Genomic DNA, 14,609 nt, shown 5'->3' on the forward strand with positions numbered 1-14,609 from the left:
CTTTTTTTGGCAGAGATTTTTTCATCCACATTGATCGATGCGAATGAAGAAATCTGTGCCGTTCATTTTTTTCTTTCAGCCCAGAGGCTGAACGGAAAAAAAAAATCTCATTACCCGTATGCTCAATATAAGGAGAATAGCAGAAACTCCTAATGCTGGGCATACATGTAATGATTGTGGAGACCCTCAAATGCCAGGGCAGTACAAACACCCCACAAATAACACCATTTCGGAAAGAAGACACCACAGGGTATTCGCTGAGGGGCATATTGAGTCCATGAAAGATTGAAATTTTTGTCCCAAGTTAGCGGAAAGGGAGACTTTGTGAGAACAAAATCAAAAAAATCAATTTCCGCTAACTTGTGACAAAAAATTTTTTTTTCTATGAACTCGCCATGCCCCTCCTTGAATACCTTGGGGTGTCTTCTTTCCAAAATGGGGTCACATGTGGGGTATTTATACTGCCCTGGCATTTTAGGGGCCCCAAAGCGTGAGAAGAAGTCTGGTATCCAAATGTCTAAAAATGCCCTCCTAAAAGGAATTTGGGCACCTTTGCCCACCTAGGCTGCAAAAAAGTGTCACACATCTGGTATCTCTGTATTCAGGAGAAGTTGAGGAATGTGTTTTGGGGTGTCATTTTACATATACCCATGCTGGGTGAGAGAAATATCTTGGTCAAATGCCAACTTTGTATAAAAAAATGGGAAAAGTTGTCGTTTGCCAAGATATTTCTCTTACCCAGCATGGGTATATGTAAAATGACACCCCAAAACACATTCCCCACCTTCTCCTGAGTACGGAGATACCAGATGTGTGACACTTTTTTGCAGCCTAGGTGGGCAAAGGGGCCCACATTCCAAAGAGCACCTTTCGGATTTCACAGGTCATTTACCTACTTACCACACATTAGGGCCCCTGGAAAATGCCAGGGCAGTATAACTACCCCACAAGTGACCCCATTTTGGAAAGAAGACACCCCAAGGTATTCCGTGAGGGGCATGGCAAGTTCCTAGAATTTTTTATTTTTTGTCACAAGTTAGTGGAAAATGATGATTTTTTTTTTTTTTTTTTTTTTTTCATACAAAGTCTCATATTCCACTAACTTGTGACAAAAAATAAAAACTTCCATGAACTCACTATGCCCATCAGCGAATACCTTGGGGTCTCTTCTTTCCAAAATGGGGTCACTTGGGTAGTTATACTGCCCTGGCATTCTAGGGGCCCAAATGTGTGGTAAGGAGTTTGAAATCAAATTCTGTAAAAAATGACCTGTGAAATCCGAAAGGTGCTCTTTGGAATATGGGCCCCTTTGCCCACCTAGGCTGCAAAAAAGTGTCACACATCTGGTATCTCCGTACTCAGGAGAAGGTGGGGAATGTGTTTTGGGGTGTCATTTTACATATACCCATGCTGGGTGAGAGAAATATCTTGGCAAAAGACAACTTTTCCAATTTTTTTATACAAAGTTGGCATTTGACCAAGATATTTATCTCACCCAGCATGGGTATATGTAAAAAGACACCCCAAAACACATTCCTCAACTTCTCCTGAGTACGGAGATACCAGATGTGTGACACTTTTTTGCAGCCTAGGTGGGCAAAGGGGCCCATATTCCAAAGAGCACCTTTCAGATTTCACAGGTCATTTTTTACAGAATTTGATTTCAAACTCCTTACCACACATTTGGGCCCCTAGAATGCCAGGGCAGTATAACTTCCCCACAAGTGACCCCATTTTGGAAAGAAGAGACCCCAAGGTATTCGCTGATGGGCATAGTGAGTTCATGGAAGTTTTTATTTTTTGTCACAAGTTAGTGGAATATGAGACTTTGTATGGAAAAAAAAAAAAAAAAAAATCATCATTTTCCACTAACTTGTGACAAAAAATAAAAAATTCTAGGAACTCGCCATGCCCCTCACGGAATACCTTGGGGTGTCTTCTTTCCAAAATGGGGTCACTTGTGGGGTAGTTATACTGCCCTGGCATTCTAGGGGCCCAAATGTGTGGTAAGGAGTTTGAAATCAAATTCTGTAAAAAATGACCTGTGAAATCCGAAAGGTGCTCTTTGGAATATGGGCCCCTTTGCCCACCTAGGCTGCAAAAAAGTGTCACACATCTGGTATCTCCGTACTCAGGAGAAGTTGAGGAATGTGTTTTGGGGTGTCTTTTTACATATACCCATGCTGGGTGAGATAAATATCTTGGTCAAATGCCAACTTTGTATAAAAAAATGGGAAAAGTTGTCTTTTGCCAAGATATTTCTCTCACCCAGCATGGGTATATGTAAAATGACACCCCAAAACACATTCCCCACCTTCTCCTGAGTACGGAGATACCAGATGTGTGACACTTTTTTGCAGCCTAGGTGGGCAAAGGGGCCCATATTCCAAAGAGCACCTTTCGGATTTCACAGGTCATTTTTTACAGAATTTGATTTCAAACTCCTTACCACACATTTGGGCCCCTAGAATGCCAGGGCAGTATAACTTCCCCACAAGTGACCCCATTTTGGAAAGAAGAGACCCCAAGGTATTCGCTGATGGGCATAGTGAGTTCATGGAAGTTTTTATTTTTTGTCACAAGTTAGTGGAATATGAGACTTTGTATGAAAAAAAAAAAAAAAAAAAAAAAATCATCATTTTCCACTAACTTGTGACAAAAAATAAAAAATTCTAGGAACTCGCCATGCCCCTCACGGAATACCTTGGGGTGTCTTCTTTCCAAAATGGGGTCACTTGTGGGGTAGTTATACTGCCCTGGCATTCTAGGGGCCCAAATGTGTGGTAAGGAGTTTGAAATCAAATTCTGTAAAAAATGACCTGTGAAATCCGAAAGGTGCTCTTTGGAATATGGGCCCCTTTGCCCACCTAGGCTGCAAAAAAGTGTCACACATCTGGTATCTCCGTACTCAGGAGAAGTTGAGGAATGTGTTTTGGTGTGTCTTTTTACATATACCCATGCTGGGTGAGATAAATATCTTGGTCAAATGCCAACTTTGTATAAAAAAATGGGAAAAGTAAATAATAATATAAAAATAAATAATAATAAAAAGATATAAACATAATAGGCATTGCCATGTCTTAAAATGTCTGAACTATTAAAATATTTTTCCTGCGCTGTGAATGTTTAAAAATTAGCAGTTTTCCATTTTTGGTCATCTTGTCCCTACCAAAAAAACGGAGTAAAAGGTGATCAAAAAGTCATATGTACACAAAAATAAAAACTAGAGCTCGACCCACAAAAAACAAACCCTCACATATCTCTTTAGACGGAAATATAAAAACGTATCAGAATATAGTGATGCAAAGAATATTTTAATTTTTTCAAATGTTTTTATTTTTCAAAAGTAGTAAAAAAAAATTAAAGTATATAAATTTGCTATCATTGTAATCATACTGTCCCATAAAATAAGCTTATTGTGTCATTTTTAGCTTATAATGAATGCCAAAAAAAACATGTAGGAAATGTGTAACTTTTTTTTATTTCACCCGACAGAATTTTGCACGCCGAGAGGTGGCCAGACTAAAAGTACTGCATGCCGGAGTCCCCTGCCGCTAGTGTGAATTTAGCCTTAAAGGAGTTATCACATCTTAGACAATGGGGGCATATCACTAGGATATGCCCCCATTGTCTGATAGGTGCGGGTCCCACCTCTGGGACCCGCACCTACAAGGAGAACAGAGAGGAGAAAGTTGAGGAGGGCGCACTGCGCATGCACAGTTGCCCTCCATTTATTTCTATGGAGCCGCCGAAAATAGCCGAGTGTTGGCTCGGCTATTTCCGTCGGCCCCATAGAAATGAATGGGAGCATTGGCCGCGCATGCGCGGTGAGCTCCCATTGACTTCAATGGGAGAGGCGGGGAGCTGCGCTTGGTGGTGGACGGACCCCGGGAAAACGGGGTCCTCCAGCCACAACTCTCCCCGGCTCCGTTCTTGTAGGTGCGGGACCCACCTCTATCAGACAAAGGGGGCATATGTTTGAGATATGCCCCCATTGTCTAAGATGGGATAACCCCTTTAAGGATAGCCACTGGGTTATTCACTGAAATCTGTCTGTATAGCGCCACCTGCTGTTTGCCATTTATCTTTTCATTTTCTGCCCAGCTCGCTGAGGTTGACATACATACTCAGTTCTATCCTTCAACTGCCTCCAACTGCAGCAGAAAGGACTCACCTTCTGAGAAAGTGCATACCCCCTGAGCTGGCAGCCCGAGATAAATGTAGCAGAACACCTGCAGCAATTAATGGGGGTATCTATGTATCTATGGATCCATGTCTTATACTATATGATGTTTGATTTAATTTTTTTTACATCTATCATGGGAAAACCCTTTTAATATAAGTTATAAGATTAAAAAAAGGTTAAACAATTCTTCACTTGGAACAATAGAGAAAATGTTCCTGTGTCTATATATTAGTGATATAGCCTTGTTATGGTTCTAATTGATTATTGGCAAACTACTCTGGTAAAGAAGCAGTAAAAGGGTATTACAAAAGTTCACTGTTTAGAGAGTATTTAGATTAATGTATTTCATTTTGCTTTCAGAACGTGTTAGTCTTTTATCATATTGAGATGCAACTAGTTTTATAAGTTATTTTATGCATATACTTTATGTTGTCTGCTTTGCCCTGCAGGTTGTACTTGGGAAATCCCATGGATCCACCTGATATTCTAGGACTGGATCACGGAACCTCTAAACCAACTCAGCTTCCTGGGAGGGCAAAAAGTGAGTAGTTTGTTACGCTTTTTCACATTTGTATATGTTAATGTGTATTTTGTTATCTTTAACAAGACAAACATATCACCATTCATAAATGTAAAATGTGCATGCTTTGTCAGATAGAGTTCGCTCCACACGTTTTTGCATTAAAACAGTATTCCTGTCCTACACATTTATGGCTTATTCAGAGGACATGCCATAAATGTTTAATGCAGTGATGGTTAACCTCCGGCACTCCAGCTGTGGTGAAACTACGACTCCCAGCATGCTTCATTCATTTCCATGTAGTTCTTAGAACAGCCAAGCAAGTGTGCATCTTGGGAGTTGTAGTTTTACCACAGCTGGAGTGCCGGAGGTTAGCCATCACAGGTCCGTCTAATGGATACAAGTTCCACCTCTGGAATCTGCCCCTGTGTCTAGAACAGAGGTACCCTGACTGCTGTAGTGCCTGGTGAGGCAGCCACTGTATCCAGAGAATGCTACTATTTCTTTAACAGCTGCTTTGTTGCTAGTTTATTGAGCCCACAGCCACAAGATACATTATATAACTGGTAATATGTAACTGTGCAAATACACAGGTTGAGGCCTTATGCACACGACCGTTGTTGTGTTCCGTGTCCGCTGTTCCGTTTTCCGTGATTTTCTGCGGACCCATTGCCTTTCAATGGGTCCGTTGAAAACTCGGATGATGCACCGTTTGTCATCCGCGTCCGTAATCTGTGTTTCCAGTCCGTCAAAAAAATATCACCTGTCCTATTTTTTTCACGGACAACGGTTTGCGGACCCATTCAAGTCAATGGGTCCGTGAAAAAACACGGAGGCACACAAGATTGTCATCCGCATCCGCGCGTCCGTGTCCGTTTTTTCCCTATCATTTGCAAGGCAATTTTGACTTAGATTTTTTGTTTTCACTTTTCATGTCTGGTGATCCTCCAAAAATCAAGGAAGACACACGGAAACAAAAACAGAACAACGGAACAGCTTTTTGCGGACCGCAAAAAAATACTGTCGTGTGCATGAGGCCTGAATGAGAGGAAAAAAAGCAGTATCTTATGCTTAGACAGGTTCACCAAATTTATTATGTCTCATGCACCGTTTTAATAAATTTGGAACAATTTGTGACCGTTTTGCTCTAATGTGTTTTCGTATGTCAGAATGATAATTCTGCCTCAGTGAGTTTAGGCTCTCTAAGGCTACTTTCACACTCGCGTTTGGCGCGGATCCGTCATGGATCTGCACAAACGCTTCCATTCAGATAATACAACTGCATGCATCCGTTCAGAACGGATCCGTTTATATTATCTGTAACATAGCCAAAACGGATCCGTCTTGAACACCATTGAAAGTCAATGGGGGACGGATCCGTTTTCTATTGTGCCATATTGTGTGAGTGAAAACGAATCCGTCCCCATTGACTTACATTGTGTGTCAGGACGTTGTGTGTCAGGACGGATCCGTTTGCAAACTGATGCATTCTGAACGGATCCTTATCCATTCAGAATGCATTAGGGCAAAACGGATCAATTTTGGACCGCTTGTGAGAGCCCTGAACAGATCTCACAAACGGAAAGCAAAACACCAGTGTGAAAGTAGCCTAACATGGTGTCCCTATGACACTTTCTGCTCTTTGTTTTGCCATTCACTGTTATATTGACATAAATGTCCACAAAATTATATCCTTTATTGACATCCATGGTGATGCCAATTTGTAAAACCTACAGCAGAAAATGTTGGCACACAGAATCTGACTATATGCAATAGGGTTGTCATGATACCAAAATTTCGATTCCATTTCGATACCATAAAAAAGTATTGCGATACTCGATACCATTCGATACCACGTGAAAAAAAAAAAAAAAAATACCAAAAAAGCCTTCCGCATTTTATGGAACATCCGGTCCATAATAGAACAGTCCTATGCTATTTTTTGGGGGGGACAGGGTGACTAAAAAATGGTGAATCGCGCATTTATTTTTTTTTCTGTTACGGCGTTCACAGCATAGGAGATATTTTTTATATTTTAATAGTTCGCACTTTTTCGGGAATGTGGTGACATGTAATATGTTTATTTTTTTTATTGTTTATATATTTTATATATAAAATTGGGAAAGGGGGCGATTTAAACTTTTAGTATTTTGGTGTTTTTTTAAACCTTTTTTTTTCACCTACTAACTATTAGCCCCTTTAGGGGCTAGAACCCTTGTCCTATTTACCCTAATAGAGCTCCATTAAGGTGAATAGGAGTTTACACTCACCCTGCTGCCCGCGATGACACTGCTGGGGCTCCAATCGGATGCTGCCAATGCCACCAATGAGGAGGGAAGCCTGTGGCCACTGCCACCAATGACTTTAATACTGGGGGGGGGGCACACTGCACCACCAATGATTATAATTTATAATACTGGTGTTGAGGGGGGGTGCACTGCTCCACCAATGAATATAATTAACCCATTAATTTAAGTGTAGCAGCGGATGCCAGCGGCGGTATCACATACCCGGCACCCGGCCTCTATGACAGGGTGCTGCGATCCCCATCAATTAACCCCTCAGGTGCGGCAGGTGAGGGACTAATTGCCTAGGGTCACGGGATTGCTGTGCCCTGTCATAGAGGCCGAGTATGTAATACCACCACCGGCATCCACTGCCTACACTTAAATTAATGGGTTAATTATATACATTGGTGGAACAGTGGCCACAGCCCCTCCACTGCTCCTCAGCACTAAGTTGCCATTGGTGGCAGCGGCACAGTGGGGATGGAGGGAGAGACTCCCTAGTATCATTAAATAGTAAAACCCGGTATCGAATCGATCCGGATCTAAAAGTATCGATTGGGTATCGATACTTCGATACCCAGTGCAACTCTAATATGCATGTATATGGCCAAATCATTTAAAAGGGTTGTGCAGTGCTTTATATTGATGACCTATCCTGAGGATAGGTCATCAGTATCTGATCAGTTGGTGTCCGACACGCGAGACCCCCGTCGATCAGCTGTTTGAAGAGGAGGTGGCGCTCCATCTGAGTGTATGAAGCTGGATAATAAATCTGGCACATCTTTAGACTATTCTAAGTTTATACCACCTATTACTTAGCTTACTTTACACCAGAAATTGCACTGAAACTTTGACGCACATTTTAAGCCTCGCCGGTTTTCCGCTAAGCTAGACCCCTAGTCGGTCAGAGATGGTGTTGTTTTAAGAAAGTTAGACTACTTTCACATCTGCGCTTTGCAAAACGCATCTGTTTGATTTTATATATTAGGATGCACCCGTTCCATTCAGATACGGTTGTATTAATTCGAAACTGAACAAACTGGATCTGGCACTAAAAACAATATAAGCCGATGGGTGATGGATTAATTTTTATTTTCGTAAAATGAAGAAAACGGATCTGGCACCATTGACTTACAGTATTTTTAATACCAGATCTGGTTTGTTCCATTTCACAGATTAGACACAAAACCGCATCTTGCAGCATTTTTGTGTCTGGTCACAAAATGGAACAAACTGGAACGGAATGCGTCCTGATCTATTTTGCCCCCATTGACAATACATAGGGAGATAAAAACCTCTTTAACCCCTTGAATACCCCCCATGTACATGTATGGCTCAGCAAGCGTACTGTAAGCGCAATGCAGCATACATGTACAGTGCTACATTCCTAATCGACCAGTAACTAGGCTAAGATGGTGGCTGTCCCCGACGGCAGAGTAGAGGGAGGTTACGTGTCTCCCCTACAGCCCCGATCGATACCATTGGCCAGTCATTGCTACCCAGACATCGGGGGATCCTCACTGTAAAAGCCAGTGAGGGGGCTGCAAGTGGGCTCTGACGGGGGTGATTGGTGCTGTACAGGGCATAGGCTAATCACCCCCAAGGTTACACAGGGGACGCCAAACATTGGTGTGATTGGTTGGTATAGCATACCAGCCAATCAGAGCACTAGAGGGGCATATAGAATAGTAAAAGCCTCCTGCATGCAGCCATTTCATTTGGCGACTGCATTCAGAGAGGTTCTGTATGCCCCTCTGTGCTGTGTGCTGCCTGCTGGGACTTGTGGTACAGCTGTGCTCCTCTGCTTTTTACTGTAATCTACTGTGCATTACTGTATTGGACCTACTGCAGTGTTTACTGCACATTTGCAGCAGTTCCAGGATCCCTGATCCCTTTTAGGTGTGTTTAGATTTTTTTTACTGTAGTAAATTTTTATACTACAGTTTTTGCACGCAACAGACATTCCTTTCTTAATTTTTTTCTTTTCTTTTCCCTAAATTTTATTTGAAATTAATTATAGCCCCTTCTGTGTAAAAGCACTACATACACACCCCTCTGAATAAATAAAATTAATACCCTCTTTTCTTATTCCCGCCCTCCTTCTCCTCATCAATTGATGAAGGACCCTCAACAAAGCACCCCATGACAACAGCTGATGCAGCCCCCCCAAAGTGAGCCTATATGGACCCCACCCCTTTAGGATGACCAGCTTCAAATTTCTCAGTGGGCAATATAATACCCAACATCATCATTTGCTCCACCCCTGAGTTGGACACCAATAAATGCAGCAGAGATGATAACTTTTTGGCGGCCCATGCTACATATGAAGCAAAAGAAAAGCCACAATTTATGCAGTATTGGATTGCAGATGTTTTGTGCCACACACCAATGTACAGTATGGCCATAACCTGGACATGATTTTAAGGAATTAGAATATTATAGTAATTATAGTCAGTGGGTCAGCAGGCATTGCAATAACATCTAGCAATGCCTGATCCAGAGAACTCTGACAGGCTGTTCTCTGCCCAAACAGCCTGCTGGAACTCATAACGTTAGTGTGAAAGAAGCCTTACATATTCACTTTTCACCCACCATTACACATTTATTTCTGGAAATCACCTGTAGGAGTACATCCCTTGAAAAATTCCTTGAGTGTTTAGTTTCCAAAATAGGGTTGCTTTTTGGGAATTTCCACTGTAGGGTCCCGTCAAATACAACATGGTGCTGAAAAATCATCTCTGCAAAATCTGCCCTCTAAAACCCATAGGTGTTCCTTCCCTTCTGAGTCCTGCAGTATGCCCAGACAGCAGTTGTTGTTTTTTTAGATCAGAAATTTTTATTGGACTTTCAAGACAAAGAAAAAAAGGGAAACACTACAAAACAAATGATACAACCACAATATAACCCTCCTTCCTCCCCACCCCACTTTCTTAATCTAGGACATTTAGCATCAGTTCTTATACCCATTTTGAAAATTGGATGGAGAGTTTTATATGCCCGATGTAGAAGGAATAACTGTGACCTGTGCTGCGCCACACATAATGAAAGCTACAGAGTGTAGACCAAAATATACTCAGATGAATTATCAGAAATAGGACCTACGTCTGCCTCCCATTAATCCTCAAGACCTTGCAAAGGATTCCCATACAGCAGTTTTCAAGCACATGTAGGGTGTTGTATTCAGGTGACAATGGGTAAGACATTTTGGGGTGCATTTTCTCCTGTTACCCCTTGTGAAAATTTAAATTTGGGACTTAAAGCAGCATTTTATTGTAAAAAAAAGTAATTTTCCATTTTCACAGACAAGTGTTTCTAAATTGTATGAAATGCCTGCGGAGTCTAAGCATTCACTACACTCCTCTAAAAATTCCTTGATGGGTATGGTTTCCAAAATGGGGTCACTTCTTCTGAAAAACTCTGGAACAAAAGTAAAATGTTTACATTTCACCTCTAAATTCAGTTGTAAATAATTTGAGGGGTGCAATTTTTAAAATGGGATCATTTATGGGTGGTTTCTAATTCTATTATGTAAGCCCCACAAAGTAACTTCAGAACTGAATTGGTCGGTTTTGGGAATTATTTTGAAAGATTGCTTCTAAAATTCTAAGCCTTCTAACGTCCTAACAAAATAAAATGAGATTTATAAAATGGTGCCATTGGGTCCTAGAGGTGTAAATTAAGTATGAACCTATGATCACTTATGTAAAAAATCCTCCCCAACTGGAGCACCTCACAATTTGAGGAGCACCGCTTTATGAAATACATGATTGTAAGATTATGCAATATTTTTGCTATAAGCATTCATGGAAAGATTATCATCCAATGGATGCTGTTATGAACTTAATTCATCCTTGAGCTAAATTTTCTAGTGTTATGTATTGCTTATATTTCTTACAGAATTGTTACTTACTGAATACATACTAGAGGGTTGATCTATCTAGATCTTATAGGACCTGTCACCACAAAATACAGTGCAATCTGAAAGCACCATGCTGTAGAGCAGGAGAAGCTGATTGATATATACTGTATTTTTGTGGGAAGAGATTCAGTAAAACCTGTCACTTATACATTGATATCTTTGCTTTCTTGTCACGTCCTTTGAATACCTATAGGTACAGGGAGGAGGAGTTATCAGTGATTGATAGCTGTATTACACCTGCAGATAGTCGGGCAGTTCATCAGTAGTGTATTATATAAGTCTGGCGATGTGAAGGGTTTGGAGTTATTTTATAAACATAGGCAAAATCGCATCAAACTGAGATGCGTGAGCAAAAACATTGAATGTAATGGCAGGTATGCATGTGTGTAGTACTTCAGTGTACTTTCCTGGCATGTTTGTACTTCTTTACTTTGTTCATTTGCTTGCTGACACGGTTCCCTTTTGCTGCAATTTTTGCATGTGTTTTCATAGACAACAGTAGGATTGGAACTTAAAAACAGAACTAAGAAGGAAAGAATTATGGGGGTCATTAATTAATCTGAAATACACCTAAATTAGGTGTATTTTAGACCCAGATGGCAGCGCAACTAACTATCTGTGACTTTCCCCCCCTCACGCCAGATCTTAAATTGTGAGCTTGGCGGGGAAGGGGATGGGCTGGGAGGCCCATCTGATTTTCCATTTTCTACGCCTGTTTCAGGTGTAGAAAAAGGTCTAAATGTTAGACAGCTCGGAAACTGTCTTACATATAGACTGGCACTGGATGCGGCGAAGTTATGGAGAGGCCGGCGTCTCTTCATAACTTCGGTGGATCGACCGCCAGCTATGGCGTCTAAAACGCCAGTCTTAATAAATGTTCCCCTATATTTCTCTTTTTTGAATGCAAACCCAATTATGGCTGAAAACCCATGCAAAAAAAAAAGCATCAAGCTGGCATGCGTGAATGGGCCTAAAATGAACATCATATCCTCTGCTTTTTCTCTTTCAAAACTTCTGCTTGCTTTTACTTTATTACTGTGGCTCATAAATAACATTCTCTGATGGTTTTGTTCTTCTCTTTACTATGTATCCCGTGTCACGTAGCCTCCTGTTTTTAGAGATGATTTTAATTGTCATGATTGTGCCTCATCTAAATCACTCACTCAATCAATGACTTGCTTTTTTTCAATGCTTCATGGCCTTTCTTCACTCAGGGGAGCCTCCGCCTCGCCCTCCTCAACCTGCCACCCTGGTTAAGAGTAAGTTTCTTCCCTCCCTCTTCAGTGCACCTTGTTCCTGCGCACTCTGTACTATTGTACTCTCTCTCTCTCAAGGTACAGAGTGTACGATTGTGGATTAACTGTGCTGATGTGGCCCTAACACGTGTGCAGTGGAATTAGTGATTTAATATCACATTAACCTTTTATACACACATAATAAATGCAGCAGCAATATTGTATTGACTTTTCAGTGTTCAGTTCAGAGATTGAAACTAAAGTTTGTCATTTTAGACTATCAGAAAATGAGATTTGTACCAAAATGTGCACCAATAAATTGTCTGAAAGACCATACTTCTCCAGTAAACCATGCCTATTTCTTTAACTTTTGGTGAGCACATTTCAGAAAGTGATAGCAATATTTCATGTCAGTTTTCCTTGAGTCGGTGTTGTTGTGTGTCACATTTGACTGATCTTTAAACTTAACACTTTTGTCTAGGAATGCTACTTCAGTTTTCTACACCAGCACCCGACTGGAGTGGCTTTGGGACTTTTTTTGTGACTTAGAAAAAATCCAAGTCATAAATCTGGAGGGAAGATCACTAACATAGCTAATCACGTCTACTTTCTCACCTAGTTTTCAAAACTGTAGTGAGTGGTTTAAAAATACAAAAAGATCCAAAAGTATTGAACACATGACCTCAAGTAGTTGCAAAAGCCTTGTTTTGCTACCTTTAACCCTTTTGCTACCAGCACCGTACATGTACGGCGCTGGTAGCACTGTGGAAGCATGATGACTGCTCGCTTGTGCAGCGAGCGTCATGGCCGGCAAGTCTCTGCTGTTTCAAACAGCAGAGACCTGCGGCTAATTACCGCAATCGGCAATAATGCCAATCGCGGTAATTAAATCAAGTGAGATCACAGCACCTGAATACGCAAAAACCCGGAAGCTCATGCTTCCGGGCTTAGTACTGAAGCCCCGTGCGGCCAATCGGGACTTCAGTACATGCGCTGAATGCGCTGAGTCTCTGTGAAGAAGAGCATTAATGCTGCAATTCTTATTTTGGCCACCAGATGGCGGGCCAACATAACAAATAAGCAAAATGCTAAGAAATTGTCATTTTTTTTAAATCCCTTATAGGTCAAAATTAAAAACCATCATTTAGAAGGTCATTTATGAGCATTAAAATGATGCAAAAAATTTTTTTTAAAGTTAAAAAATATAAAATAAAAAAATATCTAAAAGTTAAAATCACCTATCCATATAATACAAAAAAAAAAAAAAAACTAAATAACAATAAATATAAACATCCTGGGTATCATCGCGACCGAAAATAAAATCCAATACAGCAAATGGTGTAACGGAAAAAAGGGTCAAAATGGCCGATTTGCCATTTTTTCATTGCTTCTCTTACCCCAAAAAATAAAGCCCCTAAACAGCTCAGTAGACATAAGTATAAAAAAGTTATGGGGGTCAGAATATGGTGATGTTAAAAAAAAAAAAAAAAAATTCTCAAAGTTAAAATTTATTTGTACACTATTTACACATAAAAAAAAAAGATACATATGGGGTATCGTTGTAATCGTACTGACCCAGAGAATGAACGGCACAGGTCAGTTTTGCCGTAAGCAAAACGCTGTGGGAACAAAACCCGTAAAACGGTGGCGGGTTTGTGTTTTTTTTTCCAATTCCACCCCATTTGGAATTTTTTTCCCGCTTCCCACTACATTTTATGCCATAAATAATGGTGGCATTAGAAAGTACAACTTGTCCCGCAAAAAATAAGCCCTCATACAGCTATGTGACTGGAAATATAAAAAAGTTATGGCTCACGGAAAATAGGGTTGAAGACAGAATCCTGGAGTAAAAGACTTGATAAATTCCCCCCAAAAATGTTTTGGTTTATGGCATTATGGGATCATTATGCAGATAAAAAATAAATAAGAAATCAGGATGCTGAGGGTGTTGTGTTTTTCCCGCGTTTTTTCCTTATAGACTTTTCAATATAATTCAAAAAATGCAAGTACTTAAAAAAGAACATTTTTACTTATGTTTTGAACTGGGGAAGAAACTGTGTCTAATACCTTCCCGACATGTGATGTACTAGCGGAGCGGATGCCATAGGAACCAGGTGCCTGCAGTTTCACACAGCAGACTCCCAGGCCTAATGTCCACAGCCAACAATAATGGCGATTGCGGACTTTTAACCCCTCAGATGTCCTGGTCAAGCGTGACCGCGGCATCTGGAGGCGCAATAACCCAGAAGCGCGTGTGTGGCAGCCTCTGTATTCCCCAATGATAGGAGGCTGTGGCAAGGCTCCATAGGAACACAGTAAAATCCTCATAGACTCCAATCCTAATGCATCTATAAAAATTCTAATCACCCCCCTTTCCCCAAAATGAAAATAAAAATACATAAACACCCTTACTATTATGATCTAAAAATATTTATCCAATAAGGCAAAACGATTTGCCATT

At 40.7% G+C, this 14,609-nt stretch overlaps 1 protein-coding gene across 9 annotated transcripts in view; it reads left to right on the plus strand.

The window, feature by feature from the left end:
• TNK2 (tyrosine kinase non receptor 2) overlaps positions 1–14,609 on the plus strand; it is a 243,409-nt gene that overhangs the window by 210,498 nt on the left and 18,302 nt on the right. For 7 of the 9 annotated variants that reach the window (XM_040428413.1, XM_040428412.1, XM_040428414.1 and 4 more), the window contains 2 exons: positions 4,636–4,727; positions 12,128–12,247. In XM_040428413.1, the coding sequence (XP_040284347.1) occupies positions 4,636–4,727; positions 12,128–12,247 (212 nt within the window). The remainder of the gene's footprint in view (positions 1–4,635; positions 4,728–12,127; positions 12,248–14,609) is intronic. The other 2 variants (XM_040428409.1, XM_040428410.1) reach the window with 2 other exon arrangements.

Source organism: Bufo bufo, chromosome 4 (genome assembly GCF_905171765.1).
Source record: "Bufo bufo chromosome 4, aBufBuf1.1, whole genome shotgun sequence".
Lineage (NCBI taxonomy): Eukaryota > Metazoa > Chordata > Amphibia > Anura > Bufonidae > Bufo > Bufo bufo.